Source organism: Rhamphochromis sp. 'chilingali' (genome assembly GCF_963969265.1).
Source record: "Rhamphochromis sp. 'chilingali' genome assembly, chromosome: 9".
NCBI classification, from domain to species: Eukaryota; Metazoa; Chordata; class Actinopteri; order Cichliformes; family Cichlidae; genus Rhamphochromis; species Rhamphochromis sp. 'chilingali'.
Genome location: NC_137936.1, coordinates 2,431,799 through 2,459,450, shown reverse-complemented (window position 1 = coordinate 2,459,450; position 27,652 = coordinate 2,431,799). Strand labels below are relative to the sequence as shown.

At 39.8% G+C, this 27,652-nt stretch overlaps 2 protein-coding genes and 1 long non-coding RNA gene across 4 annotated transcripts in view; 2 read left to right on the top strand and 1 right to left on the bottom strand.

Moving 5' to 3' along the window:
• Positions 1–975: 975 nt before the first annotated feature.
• LOC308402634 lies at positions 976–2,739 on the top strand. The gene is made up of 3 exons (XR_013972786.1): positions 976–1,342; positions 2,053–2,271; positions 2,477–2,739. It is a non-coding gene; the product is annotated as an uncharacterized lncRNA (long non-coding RNA).
• A 29-nt stretch (positions 2,740–2,768) lies between these two features.
• LOC308402633 (G2/M phase-specific E3 ubiquitin-protein ligase-like) lies at positions 2,769–9,562 on the bottom strand. The gene is made up of 11 exons (XM_080891622.1): positions 9,444–9,562; positions 8,717–8,799; positions 8,488–8,540; positions 8,158–8,200; positions 5,705–5,775; positions 5,414–5,503; positions 4,983–5,293; positions 4,689–4,867; positions 4,230–4,399; positions 3,486–3,700; positions 2,769–3,386 (listed from the first exon to the last, which is right to left on the bottom strand). The coding sequence occupies exons 7-11, from the start codon at positions 5,140–5,142 to the stop codon at positions 3,151–3,153; spliced, it is 960 nt and encodes a 319-aa protein (XP_080747748.1). The 5' UTR covers positions 5,143–5,293; positions 5,414–5,503; positions 5,705–5,775; positions 8,158–8,200; positions 8,488–8,540; positions 8,717–8,799; positions 9,444–9,562; the 3' UTR covers positions 2,769–3,150.
• Positions 9,563–18,504: 8,942 nt separating this feature from the next.
• LOC308402256 (calcium-dependent secretion activator 1-like) overlaps positions 18,505–27,652 on the top strand; it is a 336,790-nt gene continuing 327,642 nt past the window's right edge. For both annotated transcript variants that reach the window (XM_080890943.1, XM_080890942.1), the window contains exon 1: positions 18,505–19,073. In XM_080890943.1, coding sequence (XP_080747069.1) covers positions 18,723–19,073 — 351 coding nt within the window. In that variant the 5' untranslated portion in view covers positions 18,505–18,722. The remainder of the gene's footprint in view (positions 19,074–27,652) is intronic.

The following is a 27,652-nucleotide window of genomic DNA, read 5'->3' as shown; positions in this document are numbered from 1 at the left end:
AATAGTATGATTAAGCATAAATACTACATTTAGCAGAAATACTATATTAAGCACAAATCTACGGTGGCCCTGAAGTGCAAATCACACCAACAAATTGCTAAACACAACAACAAAATCGAGAAACAAAAAAACAAATGGAGAATCACAAAAACAAAACTGAGAATCACAAAAACAAAACTGAGAAGCACAAAAACAAAACTGAGAATCACAAAAACAAAATTGAGAAGCACAAAAACAAAACTGAGAATCACAAAAACAAAATTGAGAAGCACAAAAACAAAACTGAGAATCACAAAAACAAATCAAGAAGCACAAAAACAAAAGAAGAATCACAAAAACAAATCAAGAAGCACAAAAACAAAAGAAGAATCACAAAAACAAATCAAGAAGCACAAAAACAAAAGAAGAATCACAAAAACAAATCAAGAAGCACAAAAACAAAAGAAGAATCACAAAAACAAATTGAGAAGCACAATTACATTAAGAAAACCGGAAAGGGTAGGTACCAGTCGGCAACAGGAGACATCACTGATTGGACGTCCGCGCTGTTCATCTTTGGAACCGGAAGTTACTCTGCCTGTGGCGCATTTTTTTCAAACATGAACATTAGCGGTGACCCAAACATAGCTGTCGCTATTCGAGAATATTTTGATTCAGGACATACATACGAGGTGATACTGGATATGCTCAAGTGTAATCATGACATTGCAATTAGTATGCGTACACTGAAAACGCATTTAAAATAATCTGGACTGTACAGACGAGGCAACTATTCTCCACTTCCTGAGGTGAGGCGTGCCATTTTGGCCGAGCTTCGAGGACCAGGACAATTGTTTGGATATCGGACCATGTGGCAAGTTCTCAAACAAAAACACAAGCTGCGTGTCAAGCGTGATGTAGTTATGAGGCTGCTGAGACAACTAAATCCTCAAGGAATCGCTTTGAGAACTCGAAGGAGGTTCACAAGATGCACGTATCACTCCATGGGGCCCAATTACATATGGCATGTAGATGGCTATGATAAACTGAAACCCTTTGGCTTGGCCCTGTCAGGATGTATAGATGGCTTTTCAAGAAGACTGATGTGGCTTGTGTGTGGAGCAACAAACAACAACCCGGCTGTTATAGCTCACAATTATATAAACTGTGTAAAGAGTCTTGGTGTGATACCAATGAGATTACGAACAGACTTCGGGACTGAGAATGGGACTATGGCAGCAATACAGTGTACCCTCCGTCACGCGCACACGGACTATTATGCTGGATCGTCAAGCCACAGTTACGGATCATCTACTGGGAATCAGCGCATCGAGTCATGGTGGTCTTATTTCAGAAGAGGAAGGTGGGTACATTTGTGTCTGGTAGGTGTAAGCTACAGTGAAAGCTGATCAGATCGTTTTTTTTTTACATGCATTTAAGAAAATAGAGTAGCGTCCTGCTGGACGTGTTGAAAAGTTGGATGAGATAGACGTTAACAGCCGTCACTTTATTGCAGGAACTCAAAATGGTCACTGTCAGCTGTTGTGCCGAAATGAGCATGCTTGCCTAGATTTAACGACGCCAATACAAAATGAAAAACTCAGACCAAACTCTCCACTCCTCACAATCAACACACAGAACAGAGTGAAAAGAATACAGCATTTTTAACAAGAACATTACTGCAGGGTCGCTACAATATTTATGGAAAACTAATATGCATTACTTTGTTTGACATCCATTTGTGGCATGTTTTAAATGGGACCAAAATGTAACAAACCCTATAAAATGACCAAGAACAAAGCTAAATTGATTCTTAAATATTAATTAATATTAATTTGTTTTACTTCATATGTTTATATGTTTCATATGTTGTTTGTTTAATTTAAGACAAAAAAAAAATTAAATGAATGAGAGGTAAAACTTGAGGGGGTAGGGACAAATAAGTAAATACTTCAGCCTACTCCTTTTCAAACAAATAATGGAATGATATTTTGTAATGATTGTGAAGGCACATGTTTGAAATGTTTGAAATAAAAATGAACTGAACTGAACTGAACTGAATTATATACCCAGGTCTCAGTTTTGGATGGACTTGTTTGGAGACCTAAGAGACTCTGGAAACTTAAATGGAAGCCACGAACACCAATGCTTGCTGAGATTCTGCTTCAGAGGGGTTCTACAGAAAGACCTGGATGAATGCAAAGACCTCTGGAACAAACACAGGATCCGGCCAAGCAGACTTGCATCGTGTCCAGGGGGGATTCCAAACGAACTCTATCTCTTGCCTCACAGGTATTTGAGTTCTTAACAAAATGAATTAACCTTTTGCATCAAACTAAATGCAAGGTGTTGTTATTGCTTAAGTTGGTTAATATATATTCATAATTTTACACATAAGTATGATACAGCAGTTTATAACATGTCACTGCATGCGTTGATTTATATAGTTCCATATTGTCAGCAAAAAATCCTTCACTGTTCTATTTTCATTTTGCAGATATGGTTCAAGAGACTGTGGATTTGCTGTTGAGGAGAGGGAACTGGATGTGTTTCCCGAGGAGGGGCTACCGGTTGGATTGTGTGGTGATCCAAACATTGAGGAATATTTACAACAGGCTGTACAACAAAACACACTGCAGCAGCCACAAGACTGGGAATCGGCCACAGAACTGTATTTGGCCCTGAAGGACATAGCTGGGTTTTAGATACCAACTGAACTTCAGTTTGTAATGACATTTGTCAGAGTTACTCTGACGAAGACACACACTATGTTGAAACGTTAGTTTCTTTCCTTTTTTTGCACCTAATAAAACCTTTGGACTTGAGTGCTCCAGCCCTTCTGTTTTTCCTTCATTTTTTTAATGTTAGTAGTGTTTCCTTTCCCTCTTGCTAAATTGAATATAATATTGTTCATAATATACAGCAACTGGCATGAATTTAAATATTAACATTTAACCACAAGGAAACATTTACAATTTTCTTTAATAAAACCATTTACAAATAGTGTCCAGCATTTCTGTCACTTTTCCAACATACACAATATTAAGAAAAAACAACTAAATGTTTAACAATATGGAAGTTGCTTATCACATGAATGTGTTAGGTTCAGCTGCCGTTGGCACACTACTTAACAGGGTAACTCAGTAACTGTAACTTGATGACCTTGCTGATTTAAGAACATCCAAATCCTGGAGCATTTTGAATTCCAAAGTCCATGTTGGCCTTAAAGATGCCATATGAGTCACAGATGGGTAGCTTCAGAGTATTTGCACAGGTGTTTGCAACTGGAAAAGGCGAATCACTTAAAAACTGGATGCATGGTGGTGGTGTCATTCCTGCCGGTGGAACTGCCGTCAGCCCTGTGGCAAACATCATCAAATCTTCCAGACACACTGCTGTTGCCTTCTCTGAAAGAAGAAAGTAAACACTGTAGTACATTACAGAAAATTAATTTCCTTACCTCTCCTTTCATAAAACTATAAACAAATAAAAACGGCCATTCAAACCTTCACAATCAAGGAGATAATCTGCCCAAAAGCCAAGTGTTAGGACCTCCTTATGCCGCTTGTTGCTTCCTGCTGGGCTGAGATCTGGTCTGAACATGCTCTCCAGTTCTGAAGCAGTCAGGGCCTTTGCAGAGAAGCATAGGAGTGGGGCCAGCACACTGGAATGTTTTTGCAGTGCACTTAAAAAATTCAGACTTTCCAGTCCATCTTTAAATCTGCAAAGGATAGACAAATAACTAATAATTGGTTTATAGCTATGACTATTGCAGTCTTCTAAATTGTGTTTAAATGACTTTACCTACTAGATCTTTCATTATAAATTTGGACAGATTTCAAATGCATACACAAAAATAATTAATAGTGCTCATAAATTAACTGTGACAGCAAAAAAAGAAGAGCTCATTGGGATTTCAGCATTTAAAAAAAAAAATAGTGCTTTCACACTGGAATAAACAAGTGTGTCGAAAAAGGGATCACCTCTTTTTATAAATAACTGAAAAATTAATCATGTTGCATGACTGATTATTATGGGTCATTGTGAACAATAAATGTATACTAAATTAGAGTTCTAGTGTCAAAAGGTTAATAGCGTGCAACAGTGGCTCAGGAATTAAGTTGTTGTTCATCAGATCACCGGATGCTACCGAATCAGTTTTTTCATATACATCTGAAGGTCTGAAAATGTCAGTGGCTGCTGTGATGAGCAACTGGCCATCCTGAATTTAAAAGGAGTAATGAGTTTACCGTTGTATGACACTTTGGTTTCTTTCAAGGATGTACCATCTGAGGTACTCCTCCACAAATGCTTGTTTCTCACAAGGCTTGACATTTCTGAGGCATCCAGCAGTTTGGAAGATTGTGCTGTTTTGCAAAATAAGATTATGCAAAGACTCCTCTGATTCAGCTTTCAGGACCTATATTAAAAAAAAAAAAAAAAAAAAAAGGTTTACTGTAAGAAAAACAAAAATAATTTTCACTACTTTTACGATTCATTCAAACATTGGATTAAAGAAATAATCAATTTGTTATTTCACTTGTGTTGTTGGGAGGTGGAAATCTGTCCTTTCAGATTACAGAATCTACCTTGAACCTACTTTCAAGATATGATCCAACACGGATAACTGTTATCCTGATTTAATCTTTTAAACTGGCCCCAAGTGTCTTCTAAGTAAACCCATTCCCTGAGCCTAGGTAATTTTCTACCTGATGTAGAACTTTTGTGATCTCCTCATCTTGCACATCTTCTACAGTGGCGCTGAAACTCTGATTCCCTGTGATGTGGTTGACCAGGTTCTTGGAGAGGAAATGTGGTGCTGGTCCCCCATGCACAATGGATACAGCGATCATCTTTCCTGCTAAAAAGTACTCATCTTGCCTGGCAGCTGTAATACAGGGCACATAATTATCATGGTTAATTGCTATTAAATATGCTAATGAAAAAAATAAGCCAATTTTTATTAAAATTTCCATTGTAATAATTACGGAGAAAACATCCACCTCTTGAATTATATACAAGATAACGGCTCTCTGGAGGTCCATCAAAGATGGGGCGATTTCTCAGACTGCCCATAAGAAGTGTGAGGAATTCACGCCTCGGGCCACCTGTATCCAAACCGTCTTCAAAGCTGCCAGCATCATCATTAAACTTGATGAACATGTCGTAGTTGTCAGAGTATGTGCTGCGTCGAAATCCTCTAACAGCTCCATCCCATACAGCTGACCTTGATATATTGAACCTGCTGACCTTCTTGTGGTCAAGTTCCAGTGCCAAATTTGCAATAATTTCATGTGCCTCCAAATTGGTGTCTCTAAAAAAAAAAAAAGGGTAACTTATTTTTTAAAGGTGTATATACTTCTCTCATGATTGCATGATGTCTTGTACAGAACAAGATGGCGGTTAATTGGATTCAAATGTTTAAATTACTAACACAGGTTCTTCTGGGGGCTCAGCTTTGGCTTCGTTAGGAGTAGGATCTTCATCATCAATCACAATCGGTTCAAACAGCTGTGTGTAGTTTCTGCAGAGTGAAAACATGTACACAAAGTGTAGATGCAAAAATACAAATGCATAAACATGCAGTTCCACTTTTATAGAACGATTCTACTATTTATTTTTCTGAAGAATCAAATGTAAAAGAGTCAAACTACATACATTTATAATAATTGTGTGTATATATTTTGTGCAAACCTCTGGAATAATTACTCAAGATACAACGCACCTGTAACAGGAGCTCTCGACAGTGAGGCATTCAGTAGTGCCTGTATCGTTTTCTTCTTCCAAATCTATGACCTGGAAATACAGAAAAGAGGATGAATGAAAATTCATATCAAGTCAAGTCAAGTCAAGTCAACTTTATTTGTCAATTCTGCCACATGTACAGGACATACACAGAATAGAAATTGCGTTACTCTCAAACCCTAGTGATTAGAAAAATGCAAATGAAATAATTAAAAAGTAAAAATTTAAATAAATACAATACAATTTTACATATAACAAAAAAAAGCTATGCAATATACAATATACAATATTCAAGTAAGAAGGCATAGTGGTGCAAAATAGGCAAATAGTGCAAATGGGGATTTAGTAGTGTACGGTAAGAGATAGTGTAACAACAAAGTCTTATGAGGTCCAATGCTTAAGCAGTCCAATGCTCCACAAAGTGACTGGAGCAGGCCAGTGAGTGCGTCAGAGAGTGAGTGTGTGTGTGTGTGTGTGACAGAGTTCAGTGAGACCGTGGTGGAGAAGAGGGGAGAGGGGGGCAGAATCGGGAGGGAGTTTAGCTTCCTGACAGCCTGATGGATGAAGCTGTCCTTCAGTCTGCTGGTCCTGGCCTGGAGACTCCGCAGTCTCCTCCCTGACGGCAGCAGCTTGAAGAAGCTTTGCATTGGGTGCGTGGGATCAGCCGCTATGCAAAGGGCTTTTTTAGTGAGACGGGTGCTGTAAATGTCCTGGAGGGAGGGGAGAGAGACACCAATGATCCTCTCTGCAGCTCTCACTATGCGTTGGAGGGTTCTATGGCAGGACGCATTGCAGGCTCCAAACCACACAGTGATGCAGCTCGACAGGATGCTCTCGATGGTGCCTCTGTAGAAAGTGTACATGATGGGGGCTGGTGCTCCTGCTCTTCTTAGTTTGCGGAGAAAGAAGAGACGCTGCTGTGATTTCTTGGCCAGTGCTGTGGTGTTGTACGTCCAGGAGAGATCCTCTGTGATGTGCACACCCAAGAACTTGGTGCTGCTCACTCTCTCCACAGACGCTCCGTCAATGGTCAGAGGAGCATGTTGGGTGTGCATTCTCCTGAAGTCCACAACAATCTCCTTCGTCTTCTCCACATTCAGAGAGAGATTGTTGTCAGCACACCACGTGGCCAGGCGTCTCACCTCACTTCTGTAGTCGGTCTCATCCCTGTTGCTAATGAGACCCACCACCGTTGTGTCGTCCGCAAACTTGATGAAGAGGTTGGAGCTGTGTGATGGAGTGCAGTCATGGGTCAGCAGAGTGAAGAGGAGGGGGCTCAGCACACATCCCTGCGGGGCCCCCAATTGATAATTGATATTTGACCAATTGATAATTATTTTAATATAGGGAGCCTAAGTCTCCTCCCCTTCTGGTCTGCTCGTGGGTCCCTGAACAAAAGAAAAATGAATGGAAGTGAATGGAGCTATAAAAGTTATTTTCTGGTCTGCTTTGCCTTACTCTCTGAATCACACATATGTTGTACTTCAATTTAAATAATAAATAATTGTGTTTCGACTATGTCTGTAATGTAATTTGAGATTTGTTAGCTTGTAAAAATTTGTCCTTAAAATGACTACAAGTCAGATGTCGCAAATATGATGTCGCCTCAGAAGCTTTTCTCCCCCAGCGTAGCTGCTAATTATCACATGGCCAGATTTATAGTGGTTTTCTCCACATCATCCTGGAAGAAGGATTCGAAGCTCGCTAAACAAAACTAAGCTTTTCCTCTTCTCTGTGTCTGGTTCGATGATGTCAATTTTGTGAGACGAACATTTACATTTCGCCACGTCTTTTCAAACAAAACATAAAATAACCTTTGCCACCTGTCGCTTAAGCACTTTTTGGCATCAAAATGTGTTTATATACTTCACGGACATCATATTTTAAATCCATTATACACATCAAACGGGATCAGAAAATAATTTTTATTGGCTCATAGACTCCTATTTTTTTAGCAGTATGGGACCCATGGTCCGGAAGTAGATGGATGTACCTTAGGTTTCCTATCCCAATAGATTATCTAAAGGTACAGTAAGTAAGAATGAAATAAGAAATCCTGTGGTCAAATTTGTGTACTACAGTCTATCTTTATAAACAAACGAGTGACTCTCCCTCCTCCCGTTCCATGAGTTTCATGGCTACGGATCAGCGCCAGAAGATTCTAGATGACAAAGACGAGTCATACACAGTTAGTTTCAATGTAACCTTCCTTCCAACATGATTGAGACATTAGACTGCTTTGTGATTATTTCACTTAGTGTACCTTTAAGGGGTGGATGTTATAATCTATTGATAGTATGAAAATTGATGATGTGAAATGCATTGTATAATAACAATGAATGTAATAAGCAAACAGTGAATCGTCATCTAATTGCAAAGTAAAGGCGGTGGAGATTGTCTGCTGCACTGTTTTACTAATAAAATAGTTTTTACCTGTTGTACTTCATTAGCAAGCACAAGATCCCCAGCACCCTTCCTTAGAGAACAAAGAAAAGCATTATTGTTGTGTACTGTGAAAATATTAATTGACACTTTGAAAATATTTAAGCATCTTGATTAACAAACAAGCAATACAAGTATTATGTAGTCCATGTTCCAAAAACCATATACAGAATGAATGACTGTGTGTTATACTTGTATAACTATGCATGTGACAAATAAAGAACCTTGAACCTTTAACCTTGACAAAAGTGTATATCTCATTAATACAAAAGTTTAGGCAAAAAACAGTAAAAGATTACATGTTCTTAAAATATCACTTACTCATATTCTGCCGCTTTCTGTAAAGGACTGCTTTCATGTTGAAGTTCCCATGGCTGAAACAAACAAACAAACACACGCACGCACGCACGCGAGTGAGCACGCACGCACGCACGCACACACACACAAAATGTATTTCACATATAACTATTAACTGTTTTACTGAACTGAGGCAAATGGTGGTGGCTAAACAACAAGAAAACTCTATAAAAAAAATTTAAATTGTACTTACCAGTGTATCAGCAAGATCAAACTCAGAGGGCCTTTTAATAACAATCTCGGGGTCAGAGTCAGACAAGTCTGAGTTTTCTCCAACTACAAAACATGAAAACAAATCAAGCTAAGCAAACTAAATTCATACTAATGTATGAAACTTTATTTGATCACGAATAATAGATTAATACGAAAGGCATAAAGTTAGCATTTAAAAATCATGACTCAGTAGATCCAAAAATGGCTGAATTTCATGTTTCCAGGAAGAAACATAACATATACAAGCTAATTTAGGCAGCAATGGTGGCAGAGGAGTTAAAAGCCCGCCCTGTAATCAAAAGGTTGAAGGTTTGAGCCCTGCTCAGTCTGTCACAGTCGTTGTGTCCTTGGGCAAGACACTTCACCCTCCATGCCAGGTGGTGGTAGTGGGAGGGATAGGTGGCATCTGTGTACAGCAGCCTTGCTTCAGTCAGTGAGTCCCAGGACAGTTGTGTCCACATTGTAGCTAATCACCAGCAGTGTGTGAATGACTGGGTGAATGACTGGTTTTGTTGTGAAGTGTCTTGGGGGGGTTGTAGAACCCTAGAAGTTGCTATATCAAATACAGGCCATTCACCATTTTAATGTAGGTATGCTATTGACTTGCGTGCTTTATGCGTAATGTTATCATTTTACAATTTCAAAATTAGCAGTTGTTGAAACTAAGGGAATGTGTGTCAAAATCAAAACAAACATTAGCAGCTTACCATCTTCAAAGTCACTCTTCAAGCAGATGAAAACAGTGATTCTTTGATAAGGCTTGCCAACTTCAGCCTTATAAGCCTCAAGTGTAAATGGTCTTTGTGTTCCAGGGACAGTAATGACCTCAGTGCCATCCGGATACAGAAGAAGGAAAGGTCCATCGTTTAGATCTTTGTTAAAGTCCTTCATTTTTTTAACAGCTTGATTGAGCAGACTTGTGGCAGTAGCGTCAGGGTCTGTTGTTAGGAAAATAGTTTTTCCACGGTATGGCTTCAAACCACCCTTTTTTATGGTCATCAAGCCGACATTTATCTGTAAGGAAAAACACATGAACAATGGGCCAAGTAGATACTAATATGACTCTAAGCAGATCTATTCAAACTTGAATATTTATTAACTGCTAAAGAGGGATCTTCCTGACAACCTAAATGTACAATTACTCGTAAACAATTGTTCTTATTCTGGATAGCTTTACTACACTGAACATTTTTTACACAACTCCCCTAAGGAATAACAAAAGAATGTCATTAGAAAATTAACCTCAACTTGTTTTCAGACTGAGCTAGCCAAACTACCTGAACCTTTCTTTTTTCCTTTTTCTTTAAGCCCTTCCTCCCTTCAGAAAACTTTTGCCTCTCTTCATTTTTCTTTTTTCTGTATTCTATGAAGGTGCTGAAGGTTGGAGTCGGGCAGTTTGAGGTAGTCTGTGATGCTAAAGGGAAACAAAGGAAAAATGTACTACAATGTCACACATTAAAGACATTCATTCATGTAACATTCCATTGTCCACACAACACGCAAATAAGGACAACACTGAATAATCTCACTAGAAAATTTCTACCAAGGAATGACAATGCAACTGATACTATTGACCAATACAATTCTACACCAGTAAGTTTTAATGTATAGACACATAATAGGGTTAGTTCCTAAAGTTAACCAAACATAATAAATGAACTAATTTATTATCGTTTCAGTTGTGGAAATGCTCAGAGGACTGTTCCACGAAGCAAGCTAATCCCAAAAGCCAGGCTCACTCTGAAAATCCAGGCTCGATTGCCCCAAATTCGGTTCCAGGAACGAGGCTAACCTGCAGTCTTTCTGCTCATTCATTATGCAATATGCTTGTGGACAAGTCTGGTCCGTGGCACCCTAGCTGCGAGGTTTGTTAACACTAGAACTGCCCTCAAACCTTCACTACTAGAAAGGTCTTGAGCAGTCATTTTGACAGCTGCGTGCATTTTCAAATGAGCCTCGATTTTCTGAGCTCGCTTAGTGGAACAGCCCTCTGGTCTGCTATGGGCTGGAAACAGCTAACGCTAGGCTAATAAATCAATAAATAACAAACATTTTATTATGCTTATTAACTTACTCAATGGGAGTGAAGTGTCTCCGATGCAAGATGCGTGATAAAGCCTCTCGCCACAGCCGCTGCAAAAGTTCGGCGACTCCTCAACCAGCTTTTTCCCACAGCTAGGACAAAACATTCCGCCGTTCTTCTTCAAACGAAATGCGCCACAGGCAGAGTAACTTCCGGTTCCAAAGACGAACAGATCAGACATCCAATCAGTGATGTCTCCTGTTGCCGACTGGTACCTACCCTTTCCGGTTTTCTTAATGTAATTGTGCTTCTCAATTTGGTTTTGTGATTCTTCTTTTGTTTTTGTGCTTCTTAATTTGTTTTTGTGATTCTTCTTTTGTTTTTGTGCTTCTTGATTTGTTTTTGTGATTCTTCTTTTGTTTTTGTGCTTCTCGATTTGTTTTTGTGATTCTTCTTTTGTTTTTGTGCTTCTTGATTTGTTTTTGTGATTCTTCTTTTGTTTTTGTGCTTCTTGATTTGTTTTTGTGATTCTCAGTTTTGTTTTTGTGCTTCTCAATTTTGTTTTTGTGCTTCTCAATTTTGTTTTTGTGATTCTCAGTTTTGTTTTTGTGATTCTCCATTTGTTTTTTTGTTTCTCGATTTTGTTGTTGTGTTTAGCAATTTGTTGGTGTGATTTGCACTTCAGGGCCTCTCAATTTTGTTGTTGTGTTTAGTAATTTGTTGGTGTGATTTGCACTTCAGGGCCACCGTACAAATCCTATAAAAAGCTGAACTAGTATATTAAGCACAAATCCTATAAAAAGCAGAAATACTATATTAAGCACAAATCCTATTAAAAGCAGAAATAGTATGATTTAGCACAATAGTAATAAGTTAAACAGAAAAATCGGGAAAGCAAAATGGACAGCTGAAAAAATGCTGAACATGCTGAGGGTCCCTCAAATATACTTGTTAAATGAAAAAAATCAGCAAAAAATATATACAACAGCCACACAATCAGAAATATGTACACATAAGGAAACACACATGCACAGAGAGACACACACACAAGATCCAATTCAGTCACCCAGTCTAAATATATTGAATTTGAATCTTAGAATGAGTTCATCCCATTAAAAGCCTTTCTCTCTCTCTCTCTCTCTCTCTCTCTCTCTCTGTCACACACACACACACACACACGCACACACACATAGACACACACAGGGAGAGAGAAGTAAGTTTCTAGGTCAGCCTGGGAGCTGCTGAATTTAAATCCACCAATCAGAGAGGCTGTGTACTTTTTCCCGCCAAAACAGGTGCATCTATTTACACACACGGCACAGAGAGAGACACAGGATTTTTGCAGTCTATTTCTCATAGTGAGGACTCCCCTCAAACAAATGACCATAATTTCCTAACCGTAGGAGCTAGAACGGTCATTCTTACACCGTTTTGTTCAGAAGTGATTGGGGAATCTTCAAGTGTTGACAATTTATCATTAAAATATGAATTCTTAGAGATATATGACATGGATGACTTGTTGACTTAGAAGCCACGAATTCCCCAATATGCAAATTTGAATGCCTGAGGCCACATATATGATTGGCTGCCTGGGAAGCCGTGCAGGCCCTGATTTGTGGATTTGAATTCCTCAGCCCTCAGATATGATTGGCTGGCTTAGAAGCCATGAAGGCCCCAATATGCTAATTTGTATTCCTCAGCCCACATATATGATTGGCTGGGAAACCGTGCAGGCCCTGATTTGAAAATTTGAATGTCTCAGTCCTCACAGAGGATTGGCTGCCTGGGGACCTGGCAGAAATATATAGAAATAGTATGATTAAGCATAAATACTACATTTAGTAGAAATACTATGTTTTAGCACAAATACTATAAAAAGCAGAAATACTAGAATTTAGCAGAAATACTATATTAAGCACAAATCTTATAAAAAGCAGAAATACTATATTAGGCACAAATCCTATAAAAAGCAGAAATACTATATTAGGCACAAATCCTATAAAAAGCAGAAATAGTATGATTAAGCATAAATACTACATTTAGTAGAAATACTATATTAGGCACAAATCCTATGAAAAGCAGAAATAGTATGATTTAGCAGAATAGTAATAACTTACAAAATTACAAATATGGAGGCATATTGAAACACAAATGCACAGAGGGACACACAAACACAGTCTCTAATCCAGTCAACCAGTCTAACTATATTCAATTTAAATCCAACAATGACATGCTGCGAAATAAGGGTAGGGTCCTCTCTCTTCCACTAAACACACACACACACACACACACACACACACACACACACACACACACACACACACACACACAGAGGGAGAGAGCTGCCGAATTTAAATCCACCAATCAGAGTGGCTGTTTACGTTTTCCCGCCAAAACAGGTGCATCCTTTTTACACACGCAGCACAGAGAGGCACAGGATTATTGCAGCCTATTTCTCATAGTGATGACTCCCCTCAAACAAATGACCATAATTTCCTAACCGTAGGGGCTAGAGCCGTCATTCTTACACCGTTTTGTTCAGAAGAGATGGGGGAATCTTCCAGTGTTAACAATTTATCATTAAAATATGAATTATTAAAGATATTTGACTTGTAATGCACCATAACTGAGTAGAGCGAAGCAAAAACTGCCTTGACTTGCCCTCAAACAACACTTTCTAACTCTAAATCTATTTGGAGTATCGATATCATTCTTTCACCGTAAGAGACAGCAGGCTTTGGTGAACAATCATGGAAATTTTCAGGTCTCTGTGGAAATCCAACAAAAAGTTATGACGAGAGAAAAAAGTGCTTCATTTCCACAGTTTGAAATCTGAAGAAATCTGAGCGAAGGACGAATTTCCTACCCTCAAACAAGTCCAACTCATTTCAGAACGGTAATAGGTGAGAAAGAAATTCTTGAATTGTGAGCGTCAGGAGTGTCTGAAGATATACCGGGACAAGCCTCATGTCTTAAAGTCGCTTCGTTAAGGAGATATGACGATTCGAATATGCCTCTCATTACAGAAATCCAGCGATGATTTTGAACAAGCTCTCCATTGACTTTATATGGAGAGTTTTCTGACCTTGTGTTGGTCTGAGGAGATTTGCCAAAATTTTATAAATCTCACAACAATGATAGTGACATGTTCTGAAAGCCAGCAAAAATACCTACGTTTTGATGTATAATTTGTGGAAGTTGAGTGAAAATTGAGCAAGTAGCAAACAGTTGTTCAGACATGAAGAGAAGACTGCAAAAGCTTCAGTGTCACACTGGAAGCCAAGAGCATAGCAACCATAACAACGCATGTATTTTGTGAAAAATCACAATTTTGCAACTCAAAACTTTAAGAGGCATAAAAGTAAAACAGTAAAAGATTTGAAAAAGCTGAATCATACCTGAATAGCCCAATAATTTGTGAACATTTTAAAGTTTGAATGGTTGTTCTAGGTGAAAGTATGAGAAAGTAGTTAAGTTTCAAAAACAAGCAAAATTTAGCAGAATTTTGGAAGTTTCCCATTCAAAGCCAGCAAAAATACCTACGTTTTGATGTATAATTTGTGGAAGTTGAGTGAAAATTGAGCAAGTAGCAAGAAGTTGTTTGGACATTAAGAGAAGACTGCAAAACCTTCAGTGGCACACTGGAAGCCAAGTGCATAAATTCAAATTCAAATTCAAATTTTATTTGTCACGTACACAGTCATACACAGTACGATATGTAGTGAAATGCTTGGACAACTGCTCGTGACCTAAAGAAAACAAAAAAGGAAAAGGCTATGAATAAGATAGGAAATAAATATGAAAAATTAAAAAGGGTAAATTTAACTAGGAAGGAATAAAATATAAATTAAGGTTAAAAATGAAATAACTGTACAACACAAATTAGAATGAAGGGTAAATTTAACTGGGAGAATAAGATAAAATATATAAATTAAAGTTGAAAATAAAATAACTGTACAACAAAATACACAATATAGAACTATATAAGAATGTATGAAGAAATATAAATAAATATATACACAATAACAGCAGCATATACACAATAACAGCAGCGTGATTTAAGTAATGAAGTGAAAACAATGTCCAGAAATTCCAGTGTGTGTGTAAGAACTGTATGTGTGGGTCAGGACTGTGTGGTGGTGTGATTGAGAGACCGTATCGCCTGCAGGAAGAAGCTCCTCCTCAGTCTCTCTGTGTTGGTCTTCAGGGAGCGGAATCGCTTTCCTGACCTCAACAGAGAGAACAGTCTGTTGTTGGGATGGCTGAGGTCCTTCACAATCTTCCTGGCCTTGGTCCAGCACCGCCTGCTGTAGATTGAGTGCAGGTCAGGGAGCTCGGAGCGGATGGTGCGCTGAGCTGACCGCACAACCCTCTGTAGAGCTCGTCTGTCCTGCATGGTGCTGTTCCCGAACCAGGTTAAGATGTTTCCCGCCAGGATGCTCTCTATGGTGCAGGAGTAAAAGTTCCTGAGCACCTTGGAGGGCAGTTGGAAGTCTCTCAAGCGTCTGAGGTGGTAGAGACGCTGTCGGGCCTTTTTCACCACGGTGTTGATGTGACAGGACCATGACAGGTCCTGCGTGATGTGAACTCCGAGGTATTTGAAGCTGTCCACTCTCTCCACTGGGCACTCGTTGATGACGGGGGTCTGGTAGTTCCTCTCCTGCTTAGTGCTGAAGTCCACTATCAGCTCCTTTGTCTTACTGACGTTTAGAAGGAGGTTGTTCCTCTGGCACCAGTTCTCCAGATTCCTAATCTCCTTCAGGTAGGCCGTCTCGTTGTTATCAGAGATCAGGCCCACCACGACGGTGTCGTCAGCAAACTTGATGATAGTGGTGGAGCTGGTAATGGCCACACAGTCATATGTGTACAAAGAGTACAGCAGGGGGCTCAGGACACACCCCTGGGGGGCTCCAGTGCTGAGAGTGGTGGAGGCTGAGACATGTCCGCCCATCCTTACTGCCTGTGGTCTGCCAGTTAGGAAGTTGGAGATCCACTGACACATAGATGAGCTGAGTCCCAGATGCTCCAGCTTGGTGGTGAGTGTGGAGGGAATTATGGTGTTAAATGCAGAGCTGTAGTCTATGAAGAGCATTTTAACATAATTCCCCCTTCTAGTGTCCAAGTGAGTGAGTGATGTGTGGAGGAGATGAGAGATGGCATCGTCTGTGGAACGATTTGGATGGTAAGCGAACTGTAGTGGGTCCAGTGTGTCTGGTAGTGAAGAAAGCAACCATAGCAACCATAACGACGCATGTATTTTGTGAAAAATCACAATTTTGCAACTCAAAACTTTAAGAGGCATAAAAGTAAAACAGTAAAAGATTTGAAAAAGCTGATTTATACCTGAATAGCCCAATAATTTGAGAACATTTTAAAGTTTGAATGGTTGCTCTATGTGAAAATATGAGGAAGTAGTTAAGTTTCAAAAACAAGCAAATTTTAGCAGAATTGCATAAGTTTCCCATTCATTTCAAATTAAAGGAAAAAAGCTTAATATTTTAAAAAGTATAATAGTGAAAAATACCAAAAGACATAGCCGTCATTAGCAGAAATAGCAGAATAGTTTAAAATTTGAACGGTGAAAATAGCAAAAAAAATTGTGGAAGTAGATCCACGGCGAAAAGTGTACGGAAACACCAAGAAGGAACTCAATAGTGTGGATGCTTAAAGCATCCACACAATAATAAAGTATAAAGAGAAACAGGAACTCAATAGTGTGGATGCCCTTTGAGGCATCCACACAATGATTTGCTGCAGTGCTCAGAAGCAGTTTGAAGTCAGAGAGAGTCGATATGATTTGAGGGGAACAGATTTAAAAAAGAAAACAAGATAAAAACAAACAAAAAGCAGAGATATTAACTTGTTGAATAGTTATGACAGTAATTTAAAAAGATGTAGCTCATTTTCCTCGTTTAAAAATGTTAAAAACTGGAGCATTAGAAAAATATATAAATCAAGAATGAAGAAGAGTTAAAATGACAATACTGAAACTCTTGGTTGTTTTTCTTGGACTGTTCTTATGAAATTTAATGTATTTACTTATCTAAGATGGAAGTGTTTGTGTTTTTATTGTTTTATTTTGCTCCTTTGCTTCAAACCCTGTGTAAATGAGCTGCTTGCTAAATGATGTGGCATGTGCTTCAGCCAATACCTTTTTGATTAGACTCATCTCATACTTTCTTGCTTTGTGGTAAATCTTTCTTCTATATTAACTGAGAGATTTGAATGCTAATCACCCCCCCCCCCCCCCCCCAAAAAAAAAGAAAAAAACCTGACTATATAGTATGAGCTAATTAAAGGCCAAATTACTGTTATAAAATAAATGTTGTTTTGATGTGATTTTGGTCTTCAAGTGGACTGTTTGCCTGCGTGCGATAGAAGTCCTCTTAAAGTCAAAGGCTACAAAATGGAAACCAGAAATCTTCTGTATATTCATATATAATCTGTTTTTAGAGTACATGGACTCCACACTGTCTGTCTTTAAAAATATAAACACAAAAAATCAAGATGGAGTTGTAGGAAAACACCTGGATAAATGTATTACATTCAGTGAACCAAGTGATTTCTCATAAATGCTTCTTAAATGTGCTGGCTGAGCCTGCCACTGGTCAACCTGTTTATTAGACTTTTGTCTAATTAACAAGTTTTGTAGGGCTCTGGCAGTGTGCATCCCGTTTCTCCTTGCACAAAGGAGCAGAAACTGGTCCTCCTCATGGTTTAAGGTCCTTCTACAGCCCCCTGTAGCTCTCCTAGAGACATTGGCTCCTGGACTTTCCTCCATGCTCTTGAGACTGTGCTGGGAGACACAGCAAACCTTCTTTATTGTGCCATCAATGTGTGACTTGGACCATCTGTGCCACCACTGTAGAGTCCTGTTATAGCCAGTGTAGGGTCCAGTTATAGCCCCATGCTACCAGTAGAAGAGCCAACCAAATGCAAAACAAGTGGGAAAAGAACAGTCAGAAAAGCTAAAATGCTAACAGACTTACTCATCATATTAACACAGCTGAAATATCATGTTGTATTAAACAAAAACGTGTTATCCTTCCAAAACAGGCATTTTAAACAACCCCAAATTTGAGCAGATAAGACAGAAAGAACAGGAAAAGCTAAATAAGACAAGACAAAACAAACAAACCAAAACACAGAACAAGAATACAAGTAACAAGAAGAACGTAAATTACATAGTGCGTTGTGTATATATAAATAAACAGACGCATTGTTATTGGGCGCGTGGCGGAGTACACCTTGGATAGATGACGAATCTGTCACAGTGCAAATACACAGAAACGGATAAGCGGATAACCCTCGCATTCTCACCTGTGGTCAGTTTGGACTCGCCAGTTAACCTAACTCTATACATGACTGCCAGAGTGCCTGGATGGAACCTACGCAGACACGAGGAGGACATGAAGCAGGCTTACGATCTTGTTGTTGGATTGTTTTAAACCAGTAATAAAGCTTTTTTTTTTTTTTTTTTTTTTTTTTTAAAGAAAGCTGTTTTGATTCCGGTCTAGCGCTGTCCTCTTTCGGCTTTTCTGGAGGTGGCCCTTTATCTGTTGTGCTCGCAGCTTGATTAAACTGATCCCAGAGCAGCTGGTATCATGTTTCAGTACTATGGTCAGCTCCGAGCCCTGCCTCTTTCTCCGAGCAGCAGCGCACCAACGCATCAGCGTTACCTCTCTGCGACACCTCCCCTTTAGATTTGCTCCCGTCATTAATTCCTCCTATGTGCCACTGACTGTGAGAGTTGAAAGGCTTCGAAACCACAGGGCTACTTTGTGTTTATAACACTTTATTTTTTTTGCGATGAGCTTGGAACTGTGGCAGCAGTTTTTTTCTTGACAAAGAACAATCTGAGGGCTCATCGGTCAGCTTTAGTACATTCAAGGCGTCTTTCTGTTTTCTGCTCTCGCAGTTTTTCAATTGCAACAGGTAGAGTCTTCATCTAAGCTACCGCAGCATGTTGGACCCGTCTTCAAGCGAGGAGGAAGGGGAAGAGATACTGCAGGTGGAGCACAAAGAAGTGGCGGCCCCGAAGAACATCGGGGGAGCCCGATTGTCACCGGGCCGAGCCGCCGACGGCCAAGCCAACGGAGGGCTCCAGTCACGGGGTGGCGGGAGCGGCCGTGGTCGACCGTCAAGCCCGAGCCCGTCGGTTGGCAGCGACAAGGAAAAGGAGGACCTGGAAAAGATGCAGCGAGATGAGGAAGAGAGGAAAAAGAGACTCCAGCTGTATGTGTTTGTGATGCGCTGCATCGCATATCCATTTAACGCGAAACAACCGACTGATATGGCCAGGAGGCAGCAGAAGGTAGGGGAGCAATGAACAGGATTGACCCAAACCTAGCTTCAAAGCTGTGATTGAAATCCATGTTGCACTTGTGTCATCTACGAGATAAATGATACCATCTGTTGCTTCAATCAAGGCTGGTTACCTGAAAGCAGAAATCAGTTGCTTAGCCCGACAGTCTTAAGTGAATCCCTTCACATATTAGGCCGACATTTTCCTCACCAGTTTACCAGAAACATGGAACCAGTTCCACAAGCCCAAACCACATATCTCTTTTTGATTGAACATTAAATCGCAGCAAATCCTTTTTTTATCTTTACACTGGTGCTGAAATGACGATTGCTAAGCTAAATTGCATTAGAAAGTAGCAAGACAGTTTTTAAAAACAACGGAGTGCATTAAATCCAAATCGAGGAAAGATAAACAAGAGTGACAGAGAGAGAGGAGAGAGAGAGGAGGAAAAAGTAAGAGCATTGATTTTCTTCCTATCTGTTGTGTGAGGTGCCTCTTGGCATCAATATTCTTCTTCTTTAACAACATGGTGATACGAACAATTTAATGCAGGAAAATCTGCTCCAATCTCTGTGACATCTCCTGTCTGCAATTTTTTTCCCAATCTGCATTTACATTTACAAGGTAATACCAATTTATTTGTGATAAAGCTATGTGGGTAGTGCCAGAGCTGGTAGTGCATAATAGAATGGAGGTAGACATACCCCTTGTGTTGCATGTTGATAATACAGGCTTTTAGCAACATTCTGACTATGTCCACAGACACACTGGAGACAAAAGTGTTTATTCCAGATGCTGGTAGGAATGGTGAAAAGTGGATTTGCAATAAATATTTAAATAACTGCATAAAATCACACACTTCAAGACAAATTTAGTCAAAGTGCAGCTGAAAAGTGGCAACACTGCTTATTTAAAAAATGAAAAATGAAGAGCTTGAGAGTTTAAATCTTACTGACATAACCTCGTAGTAAAAGGCATTTGGTGAGAACATACCTCTGAGCATGAACCTTGTTTACACCAGTAAGTTTTGATAAAACAGTCAGAAAGCAGACATAAAGACCCTTAGAACTGCAAACACAGATAGTTCCTGTTTAGTGTATATTTCCACCAGAAGTTGGTGAGCTAGACAACTGAAAAATGCTGAGTGTGTTGAGCTCTATCTGTTGTTGGACTGGTCCTTGGTGGCATCCTTTGGGGGACACTGCTTCAATTTTAGTGGCATTCACATCTTTTCTATTGTTCTCATGGCCTTTATTCTAAGCCAGTGGTTCTTAACCTTGTTGGAGGTACCGAACCCCACCAGCTTCATATGAACCCCTCTTTAGTTAAAAATAAAATGTGATTTTTTTTACTGGTGCACAAAATGAGCCATGCATGTCATGGCGGAGGCTCTGCCGAACCCCTGAGACCGACTCACCGAACCCCTAGGGTTCGATCGAACCCAGGTTAAGAACCACTGTTCTAAGCGATCCTTCCTGACATTTCTTACACAAATATCTACACTTTCTACTCCTCACATTTTCAAAAACAGGCTTGTTGTTTTAAGTTTCATTGCAGAGGTATTTGCCTTACATTAGTGTGCGCCTTCAAACTTCAAACCGATTTCAGCACCAATTGGAGGGAACAAGAAAATCTATGAAAGTTAATCCTATCAGTGTATCCATCATTGGTGCTTATTGCATAGGAAGAGGTGAAAGAGGCAAAATTTTTTAATTAATGTCCCTCTTCAACTCAGGGGTTAAAGTGGCCCGGAACAGTCTGGAATTGCATTTTTCATGCAGATGTCTGTATGTTGTCATTGTTTTTCCACCAGCATCACAACAACAAGGAAGTAGCATTTTTTAAGTGGCAGGTAATTTCAAATGTAACTTTTTGATTGGATAAACAAATATCTGCAAACAAACACAATCTAAGTGTAGTTTGTCAAACTACACTCAGTTTGTCTCTGCTAGCTAAAGGTATAGCTGCTGTAGTTGAGGAAGATGACAGATTATATTTGAATTGAAGGACTGCTCAGTGACATTTGTAAATATAGAAATTTAAAGCTTACTTGTAATATCCTCATTTTTTAAAATCCAATATTGGATCTGTATATGACTCTTCTTAGAGAAGAGAAGGTCCTCAGGTCCACATGTATCACCGCTGCTGTACATCCTGTACAATCACCAATGTATTTGGAACAGGCCGTGCATTTATCATTTGATCTACACAAAGATTTAGCTCAACTTCAAAACCGTCTTGTTTTGAATTATTACCTTGCAAGTTATTCTACTTAGTTTCAACATTTCACAAGTCAAATTCAGTAGGTAATGTTGCAAAGCAGAGACTCCCGACTGTCTTACTACTGCTCTTATCTGGTAATGTGCAACCTAACCTGGGCCCTGAGCTGCAATGTACTCAGACACCATCTGAATTTAAATCCTCATCTGGGCTGAAGATTGTTCATCTTAATGTGCGCAGTTTGTTACCCAAGATGGATATGGTGAAGATTTGGGTTTGATCAACAGATGGGGATATTGTTTTAATTTCTGAAACTTGGTTGTCTAAATATATATCTGATGAACATATTAGCATAGCTGGATACAGTATCTATCGTACAGATAGACTTAAGAAAGGTGGTGGTGTTGCTGCTTATGTTAAGTTGAAATTTGATGCCACAATAGTTCTATCAGAATACATTAGCAAGCAAATGGAATTTCTGGCTCTGAATATTGCAAAGGGTCTTTATCTAACAGCTGTTTGTTGCTATAGACCTCGTTCTGCCTTTACAGAGGCTCTGCATTCTTTAAAGCTTTTCCTTTCCAGACTAAACTATAGACCTTGTCCAAGAAATTAGAATATCATGGAAAAGTTTATTTATTTCCACAATTCCTTTCAAAACATTAAACTTTCATTGATTATAGATTCAGGGCCCACAACTTAAACGATTTCAAGTACTTAGTTGTTTATTTGTATATAATGTGGGCTTCCAGCTCATAAAACCCACGAAAACAGTATTCTAATTCAAAAAATTAGAATACTGTGAAGACAGCCAAAAAACCCCTGAAAAGTCTACCTTGATTGACTAGCTTCTGACAAATGTTCCTCATAAATTTTCATCCTTGGGTGTCTTTTGCCATGACTTAAGCGACCACTGTGTTGTTGCTGTTATTTGAAACACTAAGGTGCCTCTAAGGTCACTCAGGTATTATTTTTAAAAGGACTGTTAAACAGTTTAATGAACAAGCATTTTATCATGATTTGTCAAACTATGATTGGAAGAAAATAGGATTGATCCCTGATGTAGGACAGTTTTTATGGATGGTTTTATGCTAATTGTGAGTAAACATGCCCCATTAGGGAGATTTAGGATAAAAGGTCATAAAAAGTCCCAGGTTCTCCCCAGAGCTGGCCGACATCCAACGTAACCTGGCTTGGGCCAAAGCCCAATGATTGGCTTATTTTCAGATGACTAAGAAACAAATGTACTTCCTCTATTAAGAAATCTAAATCAGAATATTATTATTGTCTGTCTGAGAACCTAAATAATCCACAGAAGTTCTGGAAAATATTAAGTCTCTTTCAGGTAGGAAAAGCTCACCAATTTTTTTTTAAGGATTCAGTTCCTGTTTATGATAGGAAGGAGATTATGAATTGCTTTAACAAGCACTTTATATCTTCTGACTCTTTGACTCTCTGAATCCAGTCTCTGTAAAATCCTGCACAAACCTTCCGGTGTGCATTGGTCAGCCATTTAACTTTGTTCCTTTCTTTGTACAGGAAGTCTATGAAGCTCTTAAAGTATTAGATCATCGAAAACCTTCAGGACCCGATTTAATAGATTCTTACTTTTTGAAACTCCCAGCTGATTTTGTGGCAGAGCCTTTCTCAACTATTTTCACCCTCAAACTGGTTATGGATGTGAGCTCCACCCAGGCAGAGCGGCGAAGGAAAGAGAGTGAGAGCAAAACAAAAATACATGTAGCCTTGTGGGGCCGGCTGAGCAGAAACAGGGACCATGACAATGGAAGAAATTCCCTCAGTATGGAAATCAGATTTTGTTGTCCCTCTATTAAAAAGGGGATGACCCAGCAGTTTTAACTAATTATAGACCAATTGTTACGGCCCTAGCAGGGCCTCCTCCTGAAGTTGCCTGTGTGGGCGTGTCATACCAGCTCTCCTGCCTTAGGTGCCACCTTTTTTTGTACAGCTGCTTTCCATCAGCAATTAAAGGTATTTAAGCCCAGAGAAAGGTGAGCTCTGGTGCCAGAGAGCCATGTGAGTAGTTGCAGCTAGTGAGCTGAGTGTCTGGTGTTTGCAGCTAGTGAGCTGTGTGTTGTGATGGGCAGATGAAGCTCCATGAAGCACTGAAGCTTTTCATCCAATTGGTTCACCCCAGCGCAAAGTGTCTTGAAGCTTCATTTGCTCTAGCAGGACACCTACTGGACATAAAAATATTAGTTGGCATGAATTTGAAGAGTGTGGCCTTTTGCACACAGCCTGTAAATGTCAACAACAAAAGGAGTGTGTAAAACATCTATATTGTAGTGATGGCAGTATACTGTGTATATTTATACTGGCAGTATGAAAAATGATTATTTGGAAATGCTTAAAATGGAAATGATCATTTACTGTGAGGTGAGGTGTGGTTGAGATATGGACAGTGATTAGTGTTTAGGGGACACATCATTGGTTTTTATTTAAAAACAACAGTTTCTCCACTGTGGCAGGTCGTAGGCGATTTCTTTTTTTGAACAATATTTCCCCAGCTTTTGAAAACACTCGCTCACAGTCTCTCCCAGTATTTAAGGGGGTCCTCCAGCCTTCCAATATTTGGCTCCATCATGTACCGTTGGACCTCAATATTTGCGTCTGCTGTCACATTTTGTGTCTGTGTCTGCCTGACACTTTCATCCAGGCGACGCCACAGGTTGTTAACTAAACAATAAGGAGAGTTTTATGTGATACTAACAACTCAATTTTTAATTCAATGTTATTTATATAGCGCCAAATCACAACAGTCGCCTGAAGGCGCTTGATATTGTACAGTAGATCGTACAATAATAGATACAGAGGAAAACCCAACAATCAGTTTATATAAATGCAACTCAAATGCAATAACAGTAGTAACGTGGGAAACAGCCTCAACAGTTTGTGACGTTGATGGCTGTGGTGGTGGTGCGGAGGAAGAGGAAGTATTGGAGGCACCTTCTGCTTTCAGTCTTTTTTCTGCTTCGCTAGCTCTTGCAGGGCTGAGAAACGGGTTTTCTGAACCTTGGGTCCACCCACATTTTGAATGAAGTCTGAGGGGTTTATATCGCTGTCATAGCTCGCGCCAAAGTTCGAACTACTTCCTGAACCAGTCATGTGGTATAGCCGGGCAGCGAGGCTTCGGACGTCATCATTTTCAGCTCCACCTATAAATGAAGCAAGCCTCGATACGCGTATCGCGCATCTCGGAAACGCCCCCTCCATTACTCGACTCGAGCTTTGAAGCCTCGATACAGAACGTCACGTCACTAGTCTACAGGATGCTTTGCAGGAAGAGCATCCTATGTATGGTATCATTTGGGACAATGTGAGCTTTCACCAAGAATACGCGAGTGGTTTCACAATGAGCAGCATTTTATCAATGTTTCTTCCACCGTACACCCCCCTCCCCCCCCTCTTTTTTTTTTTCTTTAACCCTATTAAGGATTTTTCTTGGCATGGAGCTAGAAAGTCTACGACTGAAACCCTTACACACACACAGGAAAATTTACTTCAAGCAATGAATGGAGCATGTGGTGAGATGGGACTGGAATCTTGCTAGTGCTGGATTCGGCATGCTAAAGGATTCTTTCCTCATTGCCTTGTGTAACAGCAGTCTGGCGAAGAAGGAGCAGCTAGCAGGTCCAGCGGGCATGTGGTGTGGAGGTTAGCTGGATAACTCGAAGCCAGGCAGTTAAATTAAACAACAGACCTTTATTCATTATCAGCAACATAAAACCATACAAGCCAGGTCTCCACGGCTCTACTCTGTCCGTACATACATGTGCGGGGATCGGTAGTCGCCGGCGCCAGGCCGTTACAACAGTAAGGTGTTTCCTCGGAGAATGGAACATGAGCAGCATGGAATGGCTGCCGCTAACAACACCACACCCACTAGGAGACTCCCACAACTACTACAATAGTAGGGCAACCCCCCCTAGTGGTGCTATAACCCAAAAGGGTTGTTACACTTGCAAGGCAGACCATAGCACGTGATGTGATGAAGTCCTGGGGCCTGACCCAGGACAGAGGTGTGAAGCTGAGGCAGAATAAATTATCTGAATATGCTGTAAAAATTTATACTTTATCTATAGAATATCTTTTTTGATACAGTTCTTTTTTTGTTAAAATGTGAGAAGAATAAATGAACGAATAAGTAAATATATTTCCCACTATCCCACAGTGTTTTGTATTTATTTCTGTAGTGTGTAATCGTTGCTAAGTTGTGTTTGCACATTTGCTGGTTTTGTGTGGTTTTTGACAGTAGTGCTTGATTTTGAGTACAGTTAAAATAGTTTTGGGTGAAATGTTTAGTTTTGCAGGACAAATTGACTGTTTTGTGAGTGTAGCTTGAGTTTTACAGTTTGTTTAGTGTTTTGAGACCAAGAGATGAAGTGTGTTTTAGCAATTCAGAAAAACTGTAATACAAAGAAGTGGCTTGTTGCTGCAACATATTTAACCTGCTTTTACCTGAATTATGGAGATATTCTATATATGAATGGTTGAAACTGTGCATCATGCTTCTTTGAAGTTCATCACTAACCATAAATTCTCAGATAGGAGGGCCTGCTTTGGCCGGTCGGAGGACCCCTAATCTATACAGTTTTATATATAAGGCAATACTCGGATTGTTGCCTTCAGATATATATACTTTCTCTGCTTTCAATGAAACATGCTGGTTGTTATTGTCTTCGTCTACAAGGTTATTTGTTGCTTTCCATTCCATTTGCCTGAATTGAACTTGGCAAAAGAGCTTTTGTCCATTTAGCACATTTGGCTTGGAACGAGCTGCAGAACAACTGGAAAATGACAGAATTCATTTCATTAAATGCTTCTCAATCAAAGCTAAGAATCCTTGAGGCTAATTCCATAACATGCAGCTGTTTCAATTAGATTGCTTGCCCTTTTAATTGAACTGAATCTAAAATTTTTAAGTTTTTTTTTTGCGTGTGTTGTTGTTGCCTGTGTTGTGTAATTTGTGTATTTGTGAGATACTTGCTACCTATTTTGGCCAGGTCTCCCTTGAAAAAGAAGTTTTTAATCTCAGTGGGATGTTCCTGGTTAAATAGATTCAAGAGCTTTATTGTCAATACAGCAGTATACACAGTATACAGTGTACCAGAATGCTGTTTATAAGCATGCAAATAAGCATACTGTTCCCAGGTCCAGTTTGTAATGGATTTGTGTAAATTTTTGGTGTTTTTGAGTCTTTTGATGAGTATTGTAAGTGTTTGTAAAGGTGTATGTGTATATCAGTTCTTTGGTGGTATTGACTTGAGGGCTCTGACTGCTTGGGGGAAGAAGCTCTTGCAGTGTCTGGTTGTCACGATTTTGATGCTGCGAAACCGTCTGCCAGATGGAAGGAGGGAGAGAAGTGCATGTGAGGGGTGGAAAGTGTCTTTCACTATGCTGTTCGCACGTCAGATGATGTGTCTGTCGTAGAGTTGGGAGATGGGTGGGCGAGGGCCTTCAGTGATCCTCTCTGCTGTCCTGCTGTAGCAGCAGAGGCACTCTCAATGTTCCCTGGTAGAATGATGGGAGGAGGGAGACTGGCCTTCGACTGTTTCCTAAGAAGGCATTGTTGGGCTTTCTTCATGATGATGGTGGTGTTCAGAGGTCATCTTGTATGTGCACAGCCAGGAACTTCACACTGTTCACCATCTCAACAGCAGATCCGTTTATGTGCAGTCGGGTGTGGGTCATTGAGGTAATAGAGGTTGAGGTGAGCGAGGCAAAATAAAATGGAAAATTTTTTTTTTTTCACATCAGTTCAATTCAATTTTACTTATACAGAGCCAAATCACAACAAAAGTCACCTCAAGGTGCTTTATATTGTAAGGTAGACCCTACAATAAAACATTCAAAGAAAAAACCCAACAATCATATGACCCCCTATGAGCAAGCACTTTGGTGACAGTGGGAAGGAAAAACTCCCTTTTAACAGGAAGAAACCTCCGGCAGAACCAGGCTTGGGATGAGAGCAGGAAGACAGGATAAAGACATGCTGTGGAAGAGAGCCAGAGATTAATAACAAGTATGATTCAATGCAGAGAGGTCTGTTAACACATAGTGAGTGAGAAAGGTGACTGAAAAGGAAAAACTCAATGCATCATGGGAATCCCCCGGCAGCCTATTGCAGCATAACTAAGGGAGGATCCAGGGTCACCTGGTCCAGCCCTAACTATATGCTTTAGCAAAAAGGAAAGTTTGAAGCCTAATCTTGAAAGTAGAGATAGTGTCTGTCTCCTGAATCCAAACTGGAAGCTGGTTCCACAGAAGAGGGGCCTGAAAGCTGAAGGCTCTGCCTCCCATTCTACTTTTAAATACTCTAAGAACAACAAGTAGGCCTGCAGAGCGAG